The sequence below is a fragment of the Taudactylus pleione genome, unplaced genomic scaffold (genome assembly GCF_031769625.1).
Source record: "Taudactylus pleione unplaced genomic scaffold, aTauple2 ptg000012l, whole genome shotgun sequence".
NCBI classification, from domain to species: Eukaryota; Metazoa; Chordata; class Amphibia; order Anura; family Myobatrachidae; genus Taudactylus; species Taudactylus pleione.
In genome coordinates, this window is record NW_028284415.1 from 21,132,051 (window position 1) to 21,155,812 (window position 23,762).

At 43.9% G+C, this 23,762-nt stretch overlaps 1 protein-coding gene across 1 annotated transcript; it reads right to left on the reverse strand.

Moving 5' to 3' along the window:
• Positions 1 to 18,147: 18,147 nt before the first annotated feature.
• On the reverse strand, positions 18,148 to 21,220 carry UTS2R (urotensin 2 receptor). Its single transcript, XM_088468485.1, has 2 exons — positions 20,995 to 21,220; positions 18,148 to 19,565 (listed from the first exon to the last, which is right to left on the reverse strand). The coding sequence occupies exon 2, from the start codon at positions 19,477 to 19,479 to the stop codon at positions 18,364 to 18,366; it is 1,116 nt and encodes a 371-aa protein (XP_088324611.1). The 5' UTR covers positions 19,480 to 19,565; positions 20,995 to 21,220; the 3' UTR covers positions 18,148 to 18,363.
• Positions 21,221 to 23,762: the final 2,542 nt, after the last annotated feature.

Here is a 23,762-nt window from a genome sequence, read left to right on the forward strand (position 1 = left end):
CAAGGCTTGTGCCATTGTGCATATGGGTCCGATATTACTTGATGTTACCGATTGTTTCGCTATGTTGCCCTAGTATACGGATGTGAGTAAGGGAAGTGGGCGTTCTTATGTCAGGCTGCGATCGCAATGTAAATGCAATCATTTTAATAGCATCGCTGATATTAGCAACTGCGGTGCGTGCGTATAAGCATAATTGCGATCCGTAGTAAATCAGGCCCTCCACTTACTAATCTGCACCTTTTTTTTACATAATACGGGTAGACATATTGAAATGTCTGGGAATTAATAAGACCAGGGACCCAAAACACTTTCTTCCAAAGACTTTACCTCCAGTAATAGGGTTATTCTAAAATGGAAGCGCAACTGTGGGCCAGGCCACCAGCATAGAATTGCTATACATCCCAGTTTTCCAAGGATCATACGGGAATTGAGGTCAGTATCCCCAAAACAGTCTTCAGGACTTCTCCCTGGTCCTTCTAATGAGCAAGCCGGCTAACAGAGACTTCCAGCTCTAACTGAAGCATTGTGCCGACGAGCAGTCATTTTCCGTTTCAGCAGCCTCAGGCCCCTGTTTACTACAATCCGCATTTAAAATGCGGTTGTAGTGTTATAATTGCGAAAATATCAGACTACACATGCTGTATCACATGCGTCCGCATGCAGGTCAGAGCTTGCAACAATGCCCTCTCCCTGCAAATCCTCTTTGCACAGTTCTTCGCAAAAAATACAGTGACAAATTGTCTGCGCATGCGCTGCCACCAGCTACCGCTACCCCCCCATGGCTGCCCCCCCTTTGACCCCCTACCATGTCCACCACTAATTGCTGACAACCTTAGTGCCTTAGTGATCTAGTGCGCTCTCTCCTCCGGTCAGCTGGTCTACAGGCTCCTGGTCTGTGGGGATGTAGTTATGAGACCGGCGTCCGCGATGCCGCCGGTCTCAATCCCGACAAGGGATTTAAGATTAGCGTTGAAATACTGATGCCTATCTTAATCCCAAAGCCGGAACGCCAAAGGATGCCAGCCCAAATGAGGTAAGTTCGGGGCGCCCTTAGCGTTAGCCGAGGGGGGGAGGGTTAGGCTTAGAGAGTGTAGCAGTGTTAGGGTTAGGTTTTGGGGGAGAGCTTAGGGTTAGGCACCCCTAGGGGGGAGGGTTAGGGTTAGGCACCACTGGGGGGGTTAGGCACCACTGGGGGGGTTAGGGTTAGGCACTAAGGGAGGAGGGTTAGGTTTAGGCACGGAGGTGGGAGGGTTAGGTTTAGGCACGGAGGGGGGAGGGTTAGGTTTAGGCACTAACAGGGAGGGTTAGGGTGCGGGGTGGGGAGGGTTAGGCTACAAGAAGGGAGGGTTAGGGGGAGAAGGGGGGAGGGTAAGTATACTTACCCGACTCCTGTCGGGATACCAACCACCGGGATGCCACTGTCGGTATTCTGACAGGAGGCATCCCTGCATTACATGTGTGTGCTGTAAGCTGAGATGCCAGTTTACAGCACTGCTGACTGGGTCACAGACAGTGAAGTAGCCCCGGAGACCAACTGACCGGAGGAGAGAGCTCACCTATCACAGATCACAGATCAGCTTACCCCCGGCTGTAGGTAAGTGTTTGATTGTTTTTTAATTAAACTTTTTTTTTTTTACAGTGATCAGCTTGTGGTCTATTTAGACCACAAAGCTGATCACAGGGGCTGTCTCCCGGTTCTGATTTGCATGTCAGAGCGGAGCAGGAGTCGGGGAACTGGGGAGAACCCTTTTTAATGCCATCCCAAGATGGTGTTGTTATGGCAGAGCTTCCACCCGGTATTTTTTCACAATTCCCCCTTTACATTTCAAACAGATCGCATTTCCCATTACAAGTACAGGAAATGCGATCTGCTTACTAAACAAATGCGAATGAAAGAACTAGGAGTAGTTTTTCACGAAAAACTGCTCCAAAAGCCCTTTAATACATTTCAGTGAAACAAAAACCCCGTTTCCACATTATTTTAGTGAAAAAAAAATTGATAAATAGAGCCCTCAGTGCTGCGGCACTTCAGCTGTCAGCTGCTGTGCAGATTAGGTGTTCACCTGCACGCTGGTAATATATCTGCCATACTACATTGCACAGTTCTTACTGATTGACAGACTAATTCACTAGATCTCACTGGCTGCCACGTGGACCGGAGATTGTTATTATGGAATTAGCACTTATGCCTTACTAACAGAGACATTTACTTATTCAACTGTCACGCTCATTATTATTGATATATTGGACAACGTTTTGCTCTTCATTGCACTGATCTCTGGAATGTATATTCAGTTCTTAATTGATATCTACATTAACATCTGTTGATTTGATTAGGTATTATTTTACACTTTTTAATCTTTTCTATTTTTATTATATTAAATAATGTATTTTAGTAATGTGTTTTTATCTATTATCTAGTATAGCCTCAATTGCTATTTGTACCTTCTACTGCCCTTTTTATTAATAGTTTTTTCAAATAAAATTTTTAAATATTTTCTGTATTGTTTTCCACTTTTATCTGTACTTGTTTTTTATTTATATTTTCCTGTGTTTTGGCGCCAGTACTCTTGCATGGTCTCTAAACTAGTAATTTGCAAATATATCCTAACTCATGTTCACTCTGATGTATTCGCTGCGGTATTACAAGATTTTACTTTTAACTCTCCATATCAGTGGAGTCTTCAACATTTGTGGCAGTGCCAGGTGGGAAGTTTGACTGGGGCGGTACACCTGTCAAACCGTAATGCAGGTGTCCTAAGGCGAGCTCTGCGCAGGGGTGTATCTATAATGGGTCCAGGGAGGCCCCGCATCGCACACCCTGCACCCATAATATTGCTTACCTCTCCGGAGTCCCACGTTGCCGCGGGCGTCCAGGGCTGTAATACGACTGGAAAATGGCCGCGGCGGCCATTTTCCCATCGTTTGAGCATGAGCAGTACAGGGAAAATGGTGCCCAGAGTCTATAACTCCAGCGCTTGCTGTGCACAGCTCAGTGCGCTGCCGGCTGCCGGGCGGAGAGGAGGGGGCCCGTGTCGGAGACTGCACACGGGCCCCCTCCTCTCTAGAAATGGCCCTGGCTCTGGGAGTACAGAAACCTCTCGTGGAGCTGAAGGGAAAGACTCCATTTGTAAAAGACTACTCCTGGGAATATGACACTGTGCAAACAGCGATTCTGGCTGCAGGGTGCCGTTTCAGGCACTCGGCTAGCCAGATGCAGAGCATTGTGGGCCCACAGTGCTCTGGCAGTGTCACCGCTCACACACTCCTAGTTACAGACCTGATTGACCACAGCCTTGTCTCCGCTCACTCATGCTACTTCTGATTGGCAGCCCCTGGCCATGGGAATCGGAGTCAAAGTCACAGTTGGGGCTTAGTCAGAGATGGAGAGGGGGGCACAGGAACACATCGGGTGGGGCTGTCAGAAGCACACATCAGGAGTGAAAGGCTCTGAAGCATAAATGAGGAGTGACGCTCAGAGGCATAGTTGGGGAGTGTAGTCAGAGGCACATTTGGGGAGGGGGTGGTAAAGGCACACTTGTGGAGGGGGTGGTAAAGGCATACTTGGGGAGGGGTTGGTAAAGGCACATTTGGGGAGGGGAGGGCAGAGGCACACTTGGTGAGGGATGGGAATGAGTGGCATACTTGAAGAGGGAGATCAGAGGCATACTTAGGGAGTGGTGGGGTGAGAAGAACACTTTAGAGGATGGGGCAGAGGCACACATAGGAAACTTCTAAAGCAGTGAGTATAGCAGGCACGACAGGGGTACAATGGAAGCAAGGGAAGGAGAAGAATAAAGGAGGAGAGTTGGGGCAGCGAATGGAAAAGCTGACAGGAAATAAGTGTAGTCTCAAGAGTGAAGCCATTGCCCTTCTATGATAAGGGGGCTCGGGCATGTAACTCCCGTGCCCTGCCCCCATCTGATCTCCGTTGAGCAGTTGCTGGCCTGCTACTAGTCACAATTATTGAAAGTGGAGTATGCTACTGTGCAGACTCATGTTCTTCCAGGGAGGCTTCATTCTCTGTTCCAAGATGGCTGCTGAACTAGGTGCTGTGCATGTGCTGTACCATCTTGGTATTGTGTGTTAGAGCACCACAGTGGGAGACAGTAGTCTTCCAATTAACTCCAGTAACCTGTGATTATCTGCATCCAAAGCATTTTCAGCACCCTGCACCGCTACCCTCAAGCTGCTGTATGACATCCTGCTCCGCTCCCTGACCAGAGTGTGTATAACAGTGAGTATGGCTGTACACTGTGTAACACCAATAATCCCCTACACTGGTTAAATAACTGGACTCAAACCTTTACACACATATTTCCAACAAAAGTGACTAACACTGACAGTGGGGCTCGCAGCGCGCCAATGATCCTGACAGCAAATTGATTCTTATAAGCAGTACACAGACGGGGTCATCGGCGCACTACAGTCCCCCCTCTGAGCCCGGGTTCGGTACATTAGTACCGACTGTACCTCCCTGATGGTGGCCCTGATTCCGGTCATAATTTGGTATGTTTCTTTAGTTAACCAGGGCAGGAGAAAAGAATATATTATGTGTATGGATTTAGATTCATAGTCAATAATAGAAGTTTTCGCTAGAAGAAGGTCCTCTGGATGACAAGACTGGGAACAGGCTCTGAGTGTACCTAAAATGACATCAGGAATAGACTTGCCCAACTATTTACATTGGGTCTATTATATGCTTCAATGTTGAAAACAGAGGTCAGACATGACTCTATGGGATACATTTCCGCTTTTTTATGGGGATTTGTGGGCCCAGGCATAAGAATATGCTTTGGGCCCCCCTATGCTGTGCCCCCAGTAGTGGTCCCCCTATGTAGTACCCCCAGTAGTGGTCCCCCTATGCAGTGCCCCCAGTCAGGGGCGGATCTAGACTTCTCTTTTAGGGGGGGGTTAAGAATTAATTCTGACTCCTCCCCTCTTTATTCATTCCTCCTCCCACTTCTAGTCCTGGCTCCTCCCATTTTCACACAGTGACCTCACATCATAACCATTCCTATAGCCATTCATTTTCAAATTATTGTACTTCTATCCCTTTTATTTCCCTTACTACGAATTGAGGAGGATGCATCCCCTTGACTGACTGACAGGGCAGGAGGTACACACTTGACAATTCAGCAATTATCCAGCCAGGGGTTAACAGAAATAAATGAGGCCTCCAAATGTGGCAGACTGTTTCTCCCTCCAAGCACAACAAGAGCCATGCTGGAGCTATTAGCAGCACTGCTTTTGTGACAGTGCTGTACTCCAGACTGTGACAACCATCCTCTCTATCAGCTGGGTTACTGACCAGTGTGCCAGGATGCAAGAGCTTCACCAGGAACTTTCATCCATCCATGTCACCAACCAGGACTCCAGGAGACAAGGCATGCCAGTGATCAGGCTCTAATGTACTGTAGCAGCCATGGGTTCGCAGACTTTTCATGCTGCTGGCAATGACTCATGGGATTGTAGTTTATCTCTTACTGGTCAGAGTTTGAGCAGTATAAGATAAACTACAGATCCCATGTCACTCCTCCTCCTTCTCTGGCCAGCTTGGGTGCCTCGGGCTAACTGGCGGCAGTGTGTTTGTTACTGTATAGTGTGGACTGCTCTCAATGCAGTCTGCACTACACTTAAATACTGTGGGGCCGGGGACACTGGTGGCGGGTGCAGTGGTGCTGTTCAATGCACCACAGCAGGCCCCAGTGCAAGGCACTGGCTGCACCGCCGCTAGTTCTGCCACTCAGGGCCACGACAGCCGCACTGGGCCAAGGTGACAGGGGGCGTGGCCTAATCGCGGGAGACGTGGCCACTCCCCTGCTGGGGAAGGGAGGGCTTTGTGCCCCTCAACCCGGCGCACAGCCAATGGGGGGCGCGATCAGCGTGATCGCTCCCCCCATAGGCATGCATAGGAGACTGCTACGGCTGCTGCTTTAGCAGCCATGAGTAGTCTCCCAGTGCAGCCCAGCACACAGCAGCATATGCTGGGCTGCTGTGACGTAAGAGGGAGGGGGAGTGGTGCTAGACCCTGGGCCCCCGCCGGGTGCCTCCAGCAAGCCCGAGCCTGGGTAATTAGTACCCGCTCCCTCCCCCCTCTCGGCGCCCCTGCCGCCACTGGTCCCAGTCCTTTGGGTGTAGGGAGGTGGAGCAATACTCTATTTTTAAGAAATTTACCTAGCCACATATAGGGTGTACTGGCAATATGATAATGTATAAGGTTAATAGGTGGAGACGCCACAGATTGATTGTCATTTGTGAGATAAACCTATACATCCATACAGAGCTGTGGTGTGCGTATTATTAATTTGTTTTCACTTGTGTCTTTTTCTATTTTGAATCACCCCTTGAATGTGTGATAGACGAGACTGCACTGCACTGTGTCTCTGTCCAGGCACTAGGACACCCAGACTGCCTGAGGCGTGACCCTGTGCACTACAGCGCAGGCACGATATGTGCTTCATGCTAGAAGGATGTGCCCCTGAGAGTCTCCAGTGATTCTCACATCGAGGCGGCTTTACAGAGGCCAGTGATCCCAGATACTGCGGTTCCACTGCACCACCACCGCTATACCGCTGCATGTATAGAACCACTGTACATACTCCACTGCAGGTACAGTATAGACACAGATGTGTGCACCCACCTGTCGCACACCAATCACTCCCATGCCCCTTTACCTTAACAAGATACCTTAGCAACAGCTTCCATTGTATGTGTAAATGATCCGTTTATATAGTTTTTGTGATCACATATCATATTTATATATAGTATGTCATTGGAGGCTCCCTTATGCAATGTACTGTAAATTGTGAGCCTGTTCGCTCTTATTCCCAGTGGAGATTTTTGATTCAGTGACGGCAATCATTTGTAACATATACAGTAATTGCCACTTGTTTCATATCTTTTCCTCTGTATATTGTAATACTGTAGTTTACATTTGTGCAGCCAATTTCACTGTTTTCAGTCACTATTTTACATTTAACATGATTATTTGCTGCATATTTCTTACTATTTTGTTATTTAAATGCCAGTGTAATAACAAACCCTATGAAGGGACAGGCCTTTTTATCTTTAAATGTTTGCGGCCTGTTTGTAGGGTACTCGCACATATATAAAGTATAACGGCAATGTATGAAGGAGACACTTCCGCTATCTGCTGCAGTCCCTCCATTTCCTACAGCAGCCGTTGCCCCCATAGGTTTCTTGGATGACTTACCAAGCTTTGCATTCCGGAGTTTGGCTCCCGCAGCTAATACCATGTCGTGAAGATGGCGTTGTGGCTACACTTCACTAAATTTACTGAAAATCCTCCCCGGCAATGGCCGCCGCATAGAGGAGTGAAGAGACTGCTGTTCCGGTCTCTTCACTCCGAACACATCGCAGGGTCAGACTCCTTTCAGAGCCCCTGTCCCTGCGGGTGAACAGTGAGACATTCGGGCACTATTATCACATGCTGCAATGAGATTGTGGGCGCTAATATCGTGCCCAGATCACACTACAAATGTAATTATTGATAAATAGCCCCATAATCCCAACACTGTGTAATAATTTCCTGGTAATAAAGTTATATATGTAGTGTCTTAGAAAACAGCAAGCAAAATCATGTTAAAATGCTTTAGTGAATAAGCTACATTTACATTTATGTTTTGGTTGATCTCACTGTGGGCCTGATTCTGAGTAAAAACGAAAGTCACGCGCAATGTTCATGTAGTTCAGCGATTAGCAAATGCACATGTGCAAAAATCTTGGAAATCCCCTACGACGCATGCATAAACCAGTGACATTGCACCTGCCATTGGGCTGATGGTTCGAGTGATAATGGCATCTAAAGAATTACCTAGCAGTATTACAGTACAGAGAAAGTGGGTGTCTCAGTCATAGCACATACATGCGCACGCCTGTGCACCAGGGAAAGGGCTGATACCAGCATTTGCATATTATCGCACTTGCAACCCGGGCAACTGACGCAAGAGCTGATGCAGCAGCGCCATCTCTAAATCAGGCCCTATATCACATTTGATCTTGGTAAAGCAGTCTTTAATACACTAATTGTTGTTAGTGGGGTGTTTGGTAGAGGACACTGTAGACTGAGTTTACATTAAAGGCAGATATTATAAATAATACTCGTCATTCCTGTGTGTCTTTCCTTAAACTGTATTAGTCACCCCTTCAGACACCGATCTGTAACCTGTAACAAAATTTGGGATCTTGACCTGGGATTAGAGGGAGGTGATGCCATCAGTGAAACTACTTGGTGGAAGGCGTTTCCTATTGTGGTCTTCCAATAATTGCAGATAGACTCACTGGACCACACAAAATAATTTGTGATGCACCACAAATGCCAGGTTTACCTCACACAGGGCCTGATTCAGTATTGCCTGCTATGTCAATGCCAAAGGCTAGCAGTTTCACAGTCCGCATATGCGACCAAGCACGCGTTAAAATGGGTCAGATCAGGGTGGAGTTCCATTCCATCACTTCTATCTGGAGACAGAACCAGTTCCGCCTCCTCCGACACACCTAACCGTGACACCGCAAGGAGACTCAATTTGCCGGGCACCCGCTGAGAGTTTGTTACCAGCGGGCGCCTGGATCCCTCCCCACAGTGCCAGTGGCAGTCAGAGTCTGGAGCTCACTCATGAGCTCCGGCTTCCGGGTCCCGCTGTGTACAGTGCACTATGGGAGAGGCGTCATGACGTCTCTCCCATAGTTCAGACTGAGGAGCAGCCAGGCGGACCAGTGGGACCAGATGGCAGCGGACGCAGGAGCTGGGCTTAAGGTAAGTACAGTATTAGTTGTTTTTATTTGTTGTGCAAGCAGCTTCACAAAAGGGGGCATTACTCAGGGGGCACTCCTTCTGGGGGCATTACTCAGGGGACATTACTATTGGGGCATTACTCAGGGGGCATTACTAGGGGCATACTATTGGGGGCATTACTCAGGTGGCACTACTACTGGGGGCGTTACTAAAGAGGGTAATTTCTATTGGGGCACTACTACTGGGGCACTACCTGGGGCATTACTACTAAGGGCAGTACTATTGGGGGCACTATTACAGGGGGATTACTAATGGGGGCATTGCATAGGGGGCACTGCACTAGGGGCACCACTTCTGGGGGCACTGAATAAGGGGGGCTCTGCATAAGGGGCACCACTACTGTGGGCTCTGCATAAGGGGCACTACCACTGTGGGGATTGCATAGGGGCACTACAACTGTGGGCACTGCATAAGGGGCACCAGTCTCCAGAGGGCACGGCATAAGGGGTACTACCACTATTGTGGGCTCTGCATAAGAGGCACTACCACTGTGGGCACTGCATAAGGGGCACTACCACTACTGGGGGCACTGCATAAGGGGCACTACCACTACTGTGGGCACTGCATAAGGGGCACTACCACTGTGGGCACTGCATAAGGGGCACTACATCTACTGGGAGCACTGCATAAGGGGCACCACTACAGTGGGCATAACGTGTAAGGGGCACCACTGCAGTGGGCATTATATGTAAGGGGTACTACTGCTGTGGGCATTGTATAAGGGCCACTACTACTGTGGGCATTGTATAAGGGACACTACTACTGTGGGCATTGTGTATAAGGAGCACAAATGTGGGAATTGTGTATAAGGGGCACACATGTGGGCATTGTGTAAAAGGGGCACTGCTGTGTGTCATACATGAATAAGACACTACTATGTGGTGTAATGTAAATCAAGAATGTGCTACTGTGTGGCGTAATTTGTATTGGGAATACTATTATGTGACCACGCCCCTTTCTTTTGAGACCACACCCTTTTTCTGCCGCGTTCTTTCCCTTTATTGACGTACCGAGAGGGGATGGTGAATTCCACCACTTCTCTAGGACCATTTTAAGCACTGCGACCAAGTTACTCTGTGGATCCATCCTGATGGTTAATGTAGGAAAGCCTCAGAATGAATTTGGATGCAGAGAGAGGTCATTTTAGTAGGCATTTCTATATGGTAACAGGGGGGCTATTCAGACACGGGCGTGTTGCGGTCAGCGACTGCATCTTTTGCCACAGTTGCACTGATTCTGGTGGCCATGTTCAGATGGAAATTCTGCACCTTCTCTCTTGAGTACACCTTGGTGTTCCAATCAATCTGATCTACTGCACACAGATCTATCCATTGTATTTAAAAGTGATGCTCTGGGCAAGGTTCTGCTAGGAAACCTTGGGTTTTGAGGTGGATGTTACTTTGACACATACCACCTTCATGGCAATAGCATTCGCTGATAGCAGTGGCCTCTTTCAGAAGTATAATGTGCCCTGTCACATTGCAAAATTTGTTCATGAACAGTTTGAGGAACATGAAAAAAATATCATGGTCTTGACGGCCTAAAAATATCCCATATCTCAATCTGATCGAGCATCTGTGAGATGTGCTGGAAAAACAAGCATGGACTTAAAGGATCCGCTTCTAACATCTAGGTGCCAGATACCACAGGACACCTTCAGAGGTCTTGTGAAGTCCCTGTCTCAATGGGTTAGAGCTGTTTTGGATGTATAAGAAGGACCCACACAATATTAGGCAGGTGGTTTTAATGTTATGGCTGATCGATGTGTGTAGAGGGATGTAGTAAATAACCCGACGATCGGGATGCCGGCTGCCGAAATCCCGGCACCAGAATCCCGATCACTGAGAGAACACCGGCACCGGAATCCTGACATGACTGAGAATGCCAACACCGAAATCCCGGCAGACGGTATCCCGATGGTAAGAAGACCGGGGCAAGGTAAGTATCAGCCACAGGGGGGGTTAGGTTTAGGCACCCCAGGGGGACTTAGTGTTAGGCTGCGGGAGGGGGGGAGGTTAGGGTTAGGCTCCAAAAGGGGGGGGTAGGTTCAAGCACCCCAGGGGGGTGGTTAGGGTTAGACATTAAGGGGGGAGGGTTAGGCACTAAGGGAGGAGGATTTGGTTTAGGCACTTACCGAGAGGGTTAGGGTGTGGAGTTGTATGAGGGTACAAAAAAGGAGGGTTAGGCTGCAGATATGACAGGGGAATCTTACTTACCGTTTCCCTGTTGGGATTCGAACCATCGGGATGCCGCTGTCAGTGTATTGTCAGCCGGCATCTCCTCCGTCGGTATTTCATACCGTTTCCAGTGTAGATAGATCGGCAGGCAGACAGACAGACAGACAGACAGACAGACAGACAGACAGACAGATAGCTTTTTCAATGTATATTTTAAGCTTAATGTTGAGCCCAAGAAGCAGTGATGACCTCAGAGGTTCCATGACATTGTAAAATGAATCTAGGATTAAGATCATTATCTTGGCATGAATTATTCCTTGAAATCCATTTTTGATGTATATTTGTCTATATGCCTATAACATTGCAGTGTGTGACAGTGTGCATGGAGGATCACGTTAATTTGGAATTGATAAATGTTGAGCAGTTATTCTTACATGCATTTAAAATGAAGATACATGGCTACATAAATGACCTGCATTCCTCTGAGAGCAATAACAATAATGTGACTGAATCTTTCAAACTTTATTGTGCAGATGTCTCACAGGACAAAATACAATAGTTTAACGATTATTTCAACTGCATCCATCTTGTGATTTATTACCAGCACTTTAAAAGTAAATGGAGCATTTTGTGGGTTTTAAAGATTTCACAGGCAATTTTTTTAAACACAGCAATGTATATGTATTGACCCTTGTAATCTGCAGTTAAGATTCCATTATATGTAACATTGAAACACAGCACTGTCGATCCTGTCCTGATCATTTTCAGTTTTTATGTAACTAGATATATATATAATCCCAGTACTATGTCATTCTGCCCTAGTAATGTGTAGTTACAAGGTTACTGTACATTACTGTCATCAGGGAATAACGTTGCCCCAAAGGGGTGTACTTGGGGCCTGATTCAGACCCGTTCGCTATCTGCGTACGCTCGCTGGATGCGTATGCAAATTTGTCAAAGAGACGCCACGGGAAGCGATCGCTCGCCAAGGCATAAGCATGCCCACCATGTCTTAGCGAGCGGCCACTTTGTGTATGCGTACGCCCAATCGCACAGGCAGAGCCGCCCACCAGCAACACGTCATCTCCACGAAGTGTATTAAAACATTGGTTACATCGAGCACCATCGGATGTGAACGCAGTGCTTGAGGTAGCTTTACCTTACCACAAGCAGTGCGAGGAAATCAAAAAAGGCAAGTGACATGTACTATGACCCTGCGCTTAATCATGCATGCCTCTAAAACAGCATTGAAACACCCAGGCACGCCTGCGTTCGCATCTCCAACCCCCCGTTATTAGTGTCCTGACCATTACCACCCACAAACAGCCTCTCCTGTTACTCATTACCCTGGGCTGTCTTTGCTGGGCGAGCGAGAGGGATGCGATCGCAGTGTGTAGTTCGCGCACGCGCAGAACTAAACGTGCGCATGCACGTACGCAGAACATTGGGCCGCTTGCGAATGCACAGCGCGAGCTGCTCTGAATCAGACCCTTGGTCTACAACAATGTTTTGGTAGGTGGTATGTGTCAAAGTAACATCCACATGAATGTTTCTCAGCAAAAACATTGCCCAGAGCATCTTACTACCTCCGCCAGCTTGCCTTCTTCCTATAGTGCATGCTAGTGCCTGGTATCTTTTCCCTAGGTAAATGAAACACACACTACCATCTGTCCTAATGATGTAAAAGACAATGTGATTAATCAGACTATGCCATCTTCTTCCATTGCTCCATGGTCCAGTTCTGATGCTCATGTGCCCCTTTTAGAGCTTATTGGCAGTGGACAAGGATCAGCATGTGCTACATACGCAGTAAGCTTTGATGCACTGTGTGTTCTGACACCTTTTCATCATAGCCAGTTCTTCAAAGGGATAGGACCAAACAGGCTAGCCTTTGCTCCCCATGCACATCAATGAGCCTGGGGCACCCTTGACCCTGTCATAGGTTCACCGATTGTCCTTCCTTGGACCAATTTTGGTATGTACTAACCACTGTATAGTGGAAAACACCCACAAGACATACCGTTTTGGAGATGCTCTGACCCAGTATCTACAGTAGCGAAGACAATTTGGCCCTTGTTAAAGTTGCTCAGCTCCTTAGTGCTCATTTTTCATGCTTCCAACACCAACTTCAAGAAGTGTTCACTTGCTGCCTAATATATCCCACCCCTTGATAATATCCATTGTAACAAGATAATTAAAGTTATTTACTTCACCTGTCAGTGGTTTGAATGTGATAGCTGATTGGTGTGTGTATACTGTATATACATATATATTTATTTATTGTATATATCCATTCTAAACGTGAGCGTCACTGTCTTGATAATCTGTAGTCAATACATCAGTCTTTTAGATAGATAATCTGTTGGATGCCATCTCTGTTCCAGAGGCTAGATTGTTTAGATTCAGTGTAATTATACGAAATCAGCACCCACATTACGAGAATACAATGCTTATACGAGTTGTGCTATATCCAGTGTAGACCAAAAGTAACTCTATCTCATCTATTCTTATCAGCGCAAAAAGAAGTTGATGTTATATTAAATGCACATTTCTACTTTACAGAAAACAAACGCTACAGAATATGTTCAGTTCTCTGTGGGCAGATGCAGACCATATATGCCTATCCAAGCCATATCATTAGCGTAAACACACTATTATGATGATTATGGTTGCTAGTACTAAGCAACCCACCTGTGTTTGGCTAATTGCGAGCACATCTGTGCAGGTGCATTCTTCATTACTTGCACATATATTAAGTATTTGTATACCTGTTTTATCAATTATTTTTCAGAAACTAAATTGAGATTTGCATTAGTTGTATTAGAGATGTTTTCTAAGGTTTATCGAAGCCTAAAAGCAATAGAAATGGTTAATATTATGAGTGTAAGTATGTGTGACGTATGCCTAACACATAACTAGTGCTAATGGTGCTGAACTACACGGATCTAGCGAGAATTGCAAATTCGCTTGTACAAAATGTATATTTTAGTGAATACATTTTACAATTGTCAGTCATACTTTATTCTGAAATACTGTACATGGGTGCTTCAGTGCTGCTGTGACCATGCATGTGATATGACTGGCCTGTGATTCTCTATCCACCAACGTGAAATGTAGTGACATGTGTAATGTCGACATGAGAATGTTCACATGTTCGTAATGTCGACATGTTCATAATGCTGAGATTCACCATGTCAACATTCAGCATGTAAACACAGATTAAAGGTCGACATGGTTCGACACGTAAACCTATCCCTAAACCTAATACTACGTCAACATTATTTCCATGTTGACATTTTCCAGGTGTTAACATTTATGATGTCACCACTTTAACCATGTTGACATTGTGAATGTCGACATAGGGCCTGATTCAGAAAGGATCGCTATTGCAATCGCAATAACGATTACGCACGCAGTCTGACTGCGAAGATATGGTACTGATTGCAATCTCAATGTCATTCATAGCCTAACATAAGGCCGCCCACTTTACCTCCGCACACATCCGTAAAACTTAGCAAACCTGCAAAACCATAGGTAACATCGAGTACAATCGGAGCCTCAAGCACACTTGCACAAGCCGTGACCTTACTTAGAAACCTCATCGTATGCAGTGAAAGCCCAAGCTGTGTATGGCATCGCAGTGGCTAATTTATGCACGCCCCTGCAACAGCGTTCAAATGCTCTGGCAATATGCACGCTTGCATATCGCTGACCACTCCCCCATCACCACCCCCAAATGGTACTTCCTGTCAATCACTCGGAAATGAGTCTGCGTAGTCACTGGGATCGCAGTCCCGATCGCAATATAGTCTATGCGCATGCACATTGCAATGCATACACATGCAAAGAACGCAACAATCGGCCGATTGTGTGCGTAATCGCAATACTGAATCAGGCCCATAGTTAATGTCGGCTACGTGATTGCATATCCTTGCTGGCCATGTAATGCTAGTCAAATTAATTCACTTAAAGTAGAGATCACAAATAGATTTACAATTGACAATTACAGTCCTTGATTCTGTAAACAGGCATGTTGATGTAGTGTTGTGTAATTGTTTTAATGATCATAGCTAACGAACAGACCTGTTTAGTCTGAAAAGCCTGTAGTTTAAAACTATTCCTTTAGCCAACAAAGGGTGTAATTTGGACGTCACTTTTTCCTTGTCTTATTTAAGCAGCTCATCTGTGGCTATGTAAAGACTTGTTTGTCTTGTAGCTCCTAATAGACAGTTTCTTAATAGGTGATGCATTGTGACAGGACATACACATCACTGGTTTATGGGATTGAAGGAACCAGTATACAAATGAAACATCTGGGCATTATGGATGCTACTGTATGTCCCAAAACTGGAGACAGTTAATTTATTGGGTTGCTGCACTGCAGGAAAAATGATGCCGGCAATATCTTCTGTTCCTTTCATCGCATATAGAAATGAAAAAAAAAAGCTATTTTCCAGATAGTAATGTACCATAAAATAAATAAATCCGTTTTTCCAACCATCTCTCTACTTAATACTTTGCAGAAATAGTGGTGGATGAACGACCATCTATCCTGAGCAGAACGTCTGAGAATGTGCAATTTGCTATGCTCTTGGGTGCAGCATTAGGGTTTAGTTGTTGTAAAATGAGGTTTCTTATAATAGTATTTTATTATCATCATAGCATGTTTAGAAAATGCCAACATGTTTCGCAGTGCTGAATTATTATGTCCTAACAAGAGCAGCTTATTGGGTTGATAAGGTCTCACCATGGAGATATAAAGTGATTTTCAAAATTAATACGAAAAGGGTGTCTGAGCTGATGGCAGCATGAGAGCTGTTGACTTAGCTGAAAACTATCAAGCAACACAATTTAGCACATAAATGGGTTTATATTACATTATGCCACCATGCTTGGCATTGATGGACCACACTGGCTTAAGACTTAAGTTCACAAAGACACTATGGGACCTATATATCAAGCCGTTTTTACATAAAATGATACAGAAACTGCAGTTTCTGCATGAATTTATGTAGTGAACCTATGTACTAAAACCACAGTGCTGGAGATTTCACAGAAATCTCTGGCAAAGTGCTGATTAGCACTGCAGATCACAGTCCCCATTATTATCAATGGGAACTACGATCTGACCCCTATGTACTAAACTCCAGCTTTTCGGAGTTTAGCCCCTGTAGTTTTCACCATCTGAAGATGGTGTAAACTACTGTAAGCCTATGGGGCTCCAGGTGCAGAGAGATCTTTCGATCTCTCCCCTGCAGCCCCCAGCCAGTTCTGGAAGCTGACGCTGTAAGCATGCGCTGTGTCAGCTTCACCCGGGCAAGTCTTTCACTTCTGTGAAAGACTTCTCCTAAATACCCGGGATATAACGTGCAGGGACAGCAGTTTCCACAGCTGTTGTTCCTGCGAGTTCCCCGTAGTACATAACCGGGATATTTTTATTAAAAATTAAAATATCCCCGGCGTGTTTGGTACATAATAATTACGACTGGTCCGTTATTATTAATACATAGACCCCTTTATCTGCATCTTTCAATTGCAAAGCATGCTGTACTGTATATTATTAATAAGCCTCAATTACAATTTAACTACCATTGGCTTTAAGGTGAGCATTCAGAAAATGATAGTGATCTAAAGGAATCCATTGTACAGGGTTACAATGAACAACATAATCTCAGTGCAGCTCAGGTTGGAACTGTCATTGTTTCTTTATTAATTAGTTTTATATAGCTGACTGAGAAGCAGGATCTCCTGTACAGTATGTATCTCAATAACTGTCATAGACCAGCATCATTGAGATACCTATTGTAATTAGATTTCATACCAATGAATATATAAGGTTTGGGTACATTTCTAAATGTGTTTTTTTTTTATTAAAAGTAAATGATATTTAATTTTAAATATTATCAAAACATGACACAGAATATCCCTTCACACAAGACTTAAATGAGACATAGACCCACAAAAATGTTCTCTCATAGGGTGACAATTACCTTCAGGACTTGGTGCCCTTCTAGACACAACGGTTTTCTTAAAGCTGCAACATTTATAAGATGATGTTAGACCTGCTGGGAATGGATCACTGATTACAAAATGTCAAAGGATAGGTGATAAATATGATGCAGAAAGGAAATACAATATTAACTAGAACACTTTTACTCCAAAAACACTTTTAGAAATGTGCTTAATAGATTCTAACCATCGCTGACATATATCTCCCATGATGCATCATAGACACAGTAATACAGCAAGAAAGGGGCTCCAGATATTTGTATTTGTATTTGTATGCTGTCAAGTTACTTTTTTGTAGCACCATTAAGGGTACACACTGACAGATATATCTGTCCAATCTGTCTGGTGGAAAGGAAAATCTGGATTGTCTTCCAGGGTTTTGGAGCAAATTTCTATTGGTATTTGCTCCCATACATTACTAGATTTTCCTTCCCACCAGACAGATTGGACAGATATATCTGTCAGTGTGTACCCATTGACTACAGTGGTTCAGCTAAAGACTATGAAAAAAACAGTGTTATATTGGCATTTACAGTGGAAATAGGAGTCAGCTATGACAGGGTCCCTTTAAAAAAGTAAAGAGAAAATAGCTGGTCACAATATACTGATCTAAAGACCACTAGAATTTGGAAACAGACCAATCAAGTTCCAGATAGGAAATTAATAATCATTTACCGAAGCTGGGCGATGTTCAGCATCAGCACCACTTTAAACAGCATAATTTACATGCAAACAGGTGGATGACAAAGCAGTGAGATGAGAAAACACCAAAACAGCATTTACTTATTGTAGATATTCATAGTGACTTGTGACATCTCCACTTTATAGTACAGGACTTCATCACCTAGGACACAGTGTCATGTCAGCAGTGATCAGGGGCAACCATATATATATATATATATATATATATATATATATATATATATATGAGGGATGTGCAGGCTCGGTTCTACTCGGTTCCGTTCGTTTTTTTTTTACCGAATCTTATTGGCTATCCAAAACTCGTGACAGCTGAAACCCAATAAGATTCGGTAAAAAAAACCGAACGGAACCGAGTAGAACCGAGCCTGCACATCCCTAATATATATATATATATATATATATATATATATATATATATATATATATCAAAGAAGTGGATAACTGAGACCCAACATTGTAATTGTTGCTATATGGCAAGATCAATATAATGTCCCATATATAAGAGCTGTCATGTATTGTTTCCAGCTGTTATGTTTCAGCTCTTCCCATATCATCACATAGTTCCTTGCATGTAAAAAATACAAGCACTGAGTATATTCTGTAAGTGCTGTGAATAGAGGTTCTCACTGATCCCTCATAAGTCTTCCTCTGAGATTTTCAAGAGCTGTTGTTGCCTCCAGGACACTGCGTCAGAACAAAACTCTCGGTGCACTGCTGGCTGCTGGTAGACATTGACCTTCCAGATATCCTTTGGAAACGATTTCTGAAGTAGCCACTGTTGCTCCAGGACCTCTGCCTATTCCTCAGGTATTCTTTGTAGTTCTTGGTGAGCAGGGTGTACAGGAATGGATTGATGCAGCTGTTGCTATAGGTCAGGCATGTGGTTAGATAGTTAATATTTCTGTTGGCTTTGGGGGAAACAGGCAGAGATTCATAGTATTGGATGAGGAGCTGCCAAATCCAGAAGGGGAGGAAACAGGCCCAAAAAACCAGGACAATTGTGAATATTAGATATAGTACCTTTTGATTAGGCAACCTCTTAGTCTGCTTGAAGGAGGCAGTTTGAGACACCCAATAAGTCCTAGCCAATCTGATGTACAGGTAGCCTATAATGAGCCCTGGGCCTACTATGCTTGTGCAGAAAAGCACTGTTAAGTAAATCTTGTATGACATCCTACTCCACATTGGCAGACAGATGCTCTTGTTATCCTTCTGCACCAGTTTAATCATGATCAGCATAGGCAATGTTATTAGCAGTGACACCAACCAGACAATAATGGCAATGCATTTTCTGTAGCTTTTAGATCTCTTCACTGTGTCTAATGGCTTCAATACAGCAAAGTAGCGCTCTGTACTCATGATGGTGAGGGTGAAGATACTGGCATGCATTGTCAGGAAGTCCAGACTGAAAAGAATTCGGCAACCAATGTCTCCAAAGTACCACTCCTGTATAAAGTAAGTGCCCACTATAAATGGGATGGTGAGCAGATAGAGGAGATCAGCCAGGGCCAAGTTGATTATGTAAATGTACATGGAAGCTGCAGAGCGCATGGACTGGCACATCACCACCAAGGTATAGACATTCCCTGCTACTCCTATTACACACATAAGGGATAAGATCACTCCTATGGTAAATGTGGCTATCATGTCCTCCATGTAGCCTGAGGAAGGTGGCACATCCCATGTAGTATTAATGGGACTGGTGAGGTTGGTCTTCCAGGGCATGTCTGTGGTCAGGGGTAACCTGCCTTGAGGTTCTTCATGGAAAGACATACCGTTGTCTCAAGGCAACTTGTTGATTTTCTGGATATAGGGTGGAGACCATTGAGTCACTTCAGTAATGTTCCTTCAAGAGTTTCCTAAAGGTAATTATCAGAAGTGTCTAGTTAATACTAACTCAGTAACAGTAATTACACTGATTGCAGTAACAGTCTGCCTAGTAAGCTGGATGGTATTTCTCTTACTACGGCTACAGCTGAAAAGAAGAATTTGCCTCTCATCTGGTTTTCTCTTTATTAGCAGTAACAGTCATACTGCGGAGATTGTGTTATGTTTAATGACTGCTTTCAAATGTGTGAAACTGACTGTAAACTTCTTTTATATCTGCTTTCTATCTGATGAAAACTGTTATATGAAAAAAATAGCATCACTCTCTAGTCTACCTAATAGCATTCTACCAAATGTGACAGCTTTCCAGGAGTGAGACTGATCTTCCAGGAGTCTGAGTGAGATTGTCTTTTAGCTAGCTAGACTGCTTTACAGTGAATGAGATTGCTCTGCAGTGAACTAGACTGCTGTATGATTCTAATCTTCAATAAACGTGACTATCTTCACTTGGATACGTGTGACCACTATCACTCTGCGATACTTCCATTCAGTGCACATGATACTGATACCATATGAAAATGTAAGGCATTGAATTGGGCAGCTTTGCAGTGGGTGAGGCTGTCTTATATTAAGTGACATCCTGCACTGACATACTGTACATTGAGTGCATAAGAACACAATTATACTGCGCTCAATGAAATTACACTGTACTGCATTTATTAAACAGACAACTATGGAAGTAAGTGACACAGTATTACAGCTTTAGCAGATTAAAAATAACCTGTTTAAAGGGGGTTGATTTTCTTGAACTGTATTTTTTTGTATTTAGACAGTGATGTACTGAAGGAAACTGTGCTGGACTTGGCAAGACTGACTTACATTAGTTTGACTGCCTTGTATTTAGACATTCTCACATCGTATGAGACTGTGCTACACTGAGTCAGACTCCCCTGTCAAACTGATTTGCATTTGATATGACTGCAGGTACAGTATATCTGCATGGGCATTCTGTCAAGACTGCCTGGGGTCAGCAGAAAACAGGTCACCTTCTAACAAATTACACAAATCATAAAGTCAACAACTGCACCGCTGGATTCTAATTATAATCCATCTCAAGAACCATAAAAAAGAACTTCAGCACCCTTAAACCCTCACTGCGATCAGCATAACTAATGTGCCCCTTCAACCTGCATTATTTTAAATTAAATCAGGAGCCATGACCTCTGCAAAGCTTCGCTGAATATCACACTGCACCTCTCCGCTGCCTCACACAAACGCAGAAATGAATTAAGTGACCTTAAATTGCTATCCCAGGAGCCTTGGACTAGATTTAACCCTTGCAGTGGAGGAGAAAACTCTGCAATTCCTTTGCTATCAAAAGGGCTAATGAAATAAAGGTACTTTGACATATAGCAACATTGCACCCCAAATGCATCTACCCCTCCTTATTGTAATCATTACCTCTGTCCTGTGAGGCTCCACAGCAGTAGTAGCAACTTGTCACATCTGCCCAGGTTCTTCTGCGCTGATAGAAGCTGAGAATGGTTAGTAGGAGCATGTTTAAAGCGTGTGACTCTCCAATCCCTCGTAATGCTGTCTGAATGATACCTAGTGATGTCAGTGGAGCATCTGGAAAGTCAGACTCCTCCTTTAGAAGCTTCTGTTGACCAGTCTCATCTGTAAACCACTTGTGAGTCAGTCAGATATAAAGTGATATATTTTGAGTGGGTACTTTTATTAATAAACATTGCTAATCACCTCCCCTTTGCCTCCACCTCTTCCTCCACCTTTTTTGTAGGAGCAGCCCATCCAAGAAGCACATACAGAGCAGGCAGTATAGGGTTAATCATTTATGTAATGCTCTTTCTCTCAAAATGCATTTGGATTGTTTGGATATTCTTTGCCCCACTGCTTCTACATGATGATTTTCAGCCGCCTGCTTAGCATATTATCTTTTAACTGCAATAACAAAGTCTTTTTCCGTTTCATGGAGATGAAGAAATGAGCCGTTATGTTCATTAATTACCCTTCAGTGTGTAGGGTCTAGGATCTATATGTACATATATATACATATATACATGCGTATATACATATATATATATATATACATATATATATATATATATAAATATATATATGTATAAATATATATTATATATATATATATATAATTATTATTATCCATTATTTATACAGCGCCACAATGGTTCTACAGCGCCTTACATGGTACATCATCAAATGAGCACACAAGAAAACAGTTATTAACTGTACAAAACAATGCAGGACAAGATCACAGTTTATAAACATTGCTGCAGTAGCAATCATCGCAATGGAATATGCTGCACTATATAAGAAACTGTTAATAATAATATTATTAATAATAATAATAATCATAACACTTAAATAAGCAGCAGGGTATCAGTAACCAAGTGATAGGTGTAATTGTGGGGAGTTAGGAGTAAATGATACTACATATATACAGTATATATATAATGTGTGTGTGTGTGTGTGTGTGTGTGTGTGTGTGTGTGTGTGTGTGTGTGTGTGTGTACACACGCACAGGCACAAAATGCAGTGTGAATTGTCAGCGGAATGTTTATCACTCTTCCTCCATTTCTAGGGGTCAATCCAATTAGAAGTGAGTTTGCAAAAGCGAGTTTGTTTCATGAAACTTGCAAAAATAGCATGAATGCGCGCATCCAAGAAATGCAAGATTCAATCAGAAATGCCAATTTGCGGTACTTGTTGCAAGGTTGAGCGACTTTTCTTCAAAAAGTGACCTGGAAAAAGTGCATGAAAAAGTGGGGAAACCATCCTGGACCCAGAAAAGGTGACAACTGAGATAGCAGGACCATATTAAAGGCTGTAATTGGCCATAAGAAAAGTACTGGAGGTTCTTAAAAGGTGTTAAATGGCTGATTTTTGCTCTTTTTATTAAGGCTTGAAAAATGATAGCATGTAAGTGATAGCAAGTAAGTGTTTTTCAGCATATTAAAGACTTACCAGCATTTTGGGGTACAGATATATGTCTTTAAAGTTTTTTTTTCAGTATTTTAATACTGTTTTGTAAAATATTTGAATAAACACTTTTCCCTCTTATCTGCAATTTCAAAATCTCCACTCCCAACAAAACAACACTTCCACATACCTGTCCCACATAATTGACACCTCCACATACCTGTCCCACATCATTTACACCCCCACATACCTGTCCCACATCATTTACACCTACACATACCTGTCCCACATCATTTACACCTCCACATACCTGTCTCACATCATTTACACCTCAACATACCTGTCCTACATCATTTATACCTCCACATACCTGTCCCACATCATTTACACCTCCACATACCTGTCTCACATCATTTACACCCCCACATACCTGTCCCACATAATTTACACCTACACATACCTGTCCCACATCATTTACACCTCCACATACCTGTCTCACATCATTTACACCTCAACATACCTGTCCTACATCATTTATACCTCCACATACCTGTCCCACATCATTTACACCTCCACATACCTGTCTCACATCATTTACACCTCCACATACCTGTCCCACATCATTTACACCTCCACCTACCTGTCCCAAATCATTTACACCTCCACCTACCTGTCCCACATCATTTACACCTCCACATACCTGTCCCAGATCATTTACACCTCCACATACCTGTCCCACATCATATACACCTCCACATACCTGTCCATCATCATTTACACCTCCACATACCTGTCCCACATCATGTACACCTCCACATACCTGTCCCACATCATGTACACCTCCACATGCCTGTCCCACATCATTTACACCTCCACATACCTGTCCCACATCATTTACACCTCCACATACCTGTCCCACATCATTTACACCTCCACATACCTGTCCCACATCATTTACACCTCCACATAACTGTCCCACATCATTTACACCTCCACATACCTGTCCCAAATCATTTACACACCCACATACCTGTCCCACATCAATTACACCTTCGCATACCTGTCCCACATCATTTACACCTCCACATACCACATCATTTACACCTCCACATACCTGTCCATCATCATTTACACCTCCACATACCTGTCCCACATCATGTACACCTCCACATACCTGTCCCACATAATTTACACCTCCACATACCTGTCCCACATCATTTACACCTCCACATACCTGTCCCACATCAATTACACCTTTGCATACCTGTCCC

Excerpts from the sequence above, each read along its gene's own strand:
- UTS2R (XM_088468485.1), bottom strand. The coding sequence starts at position 19,479 with ATGTCTTTCCATGAAGAACCTCAAGGCAGGTTACCCCTGACCACAGAC.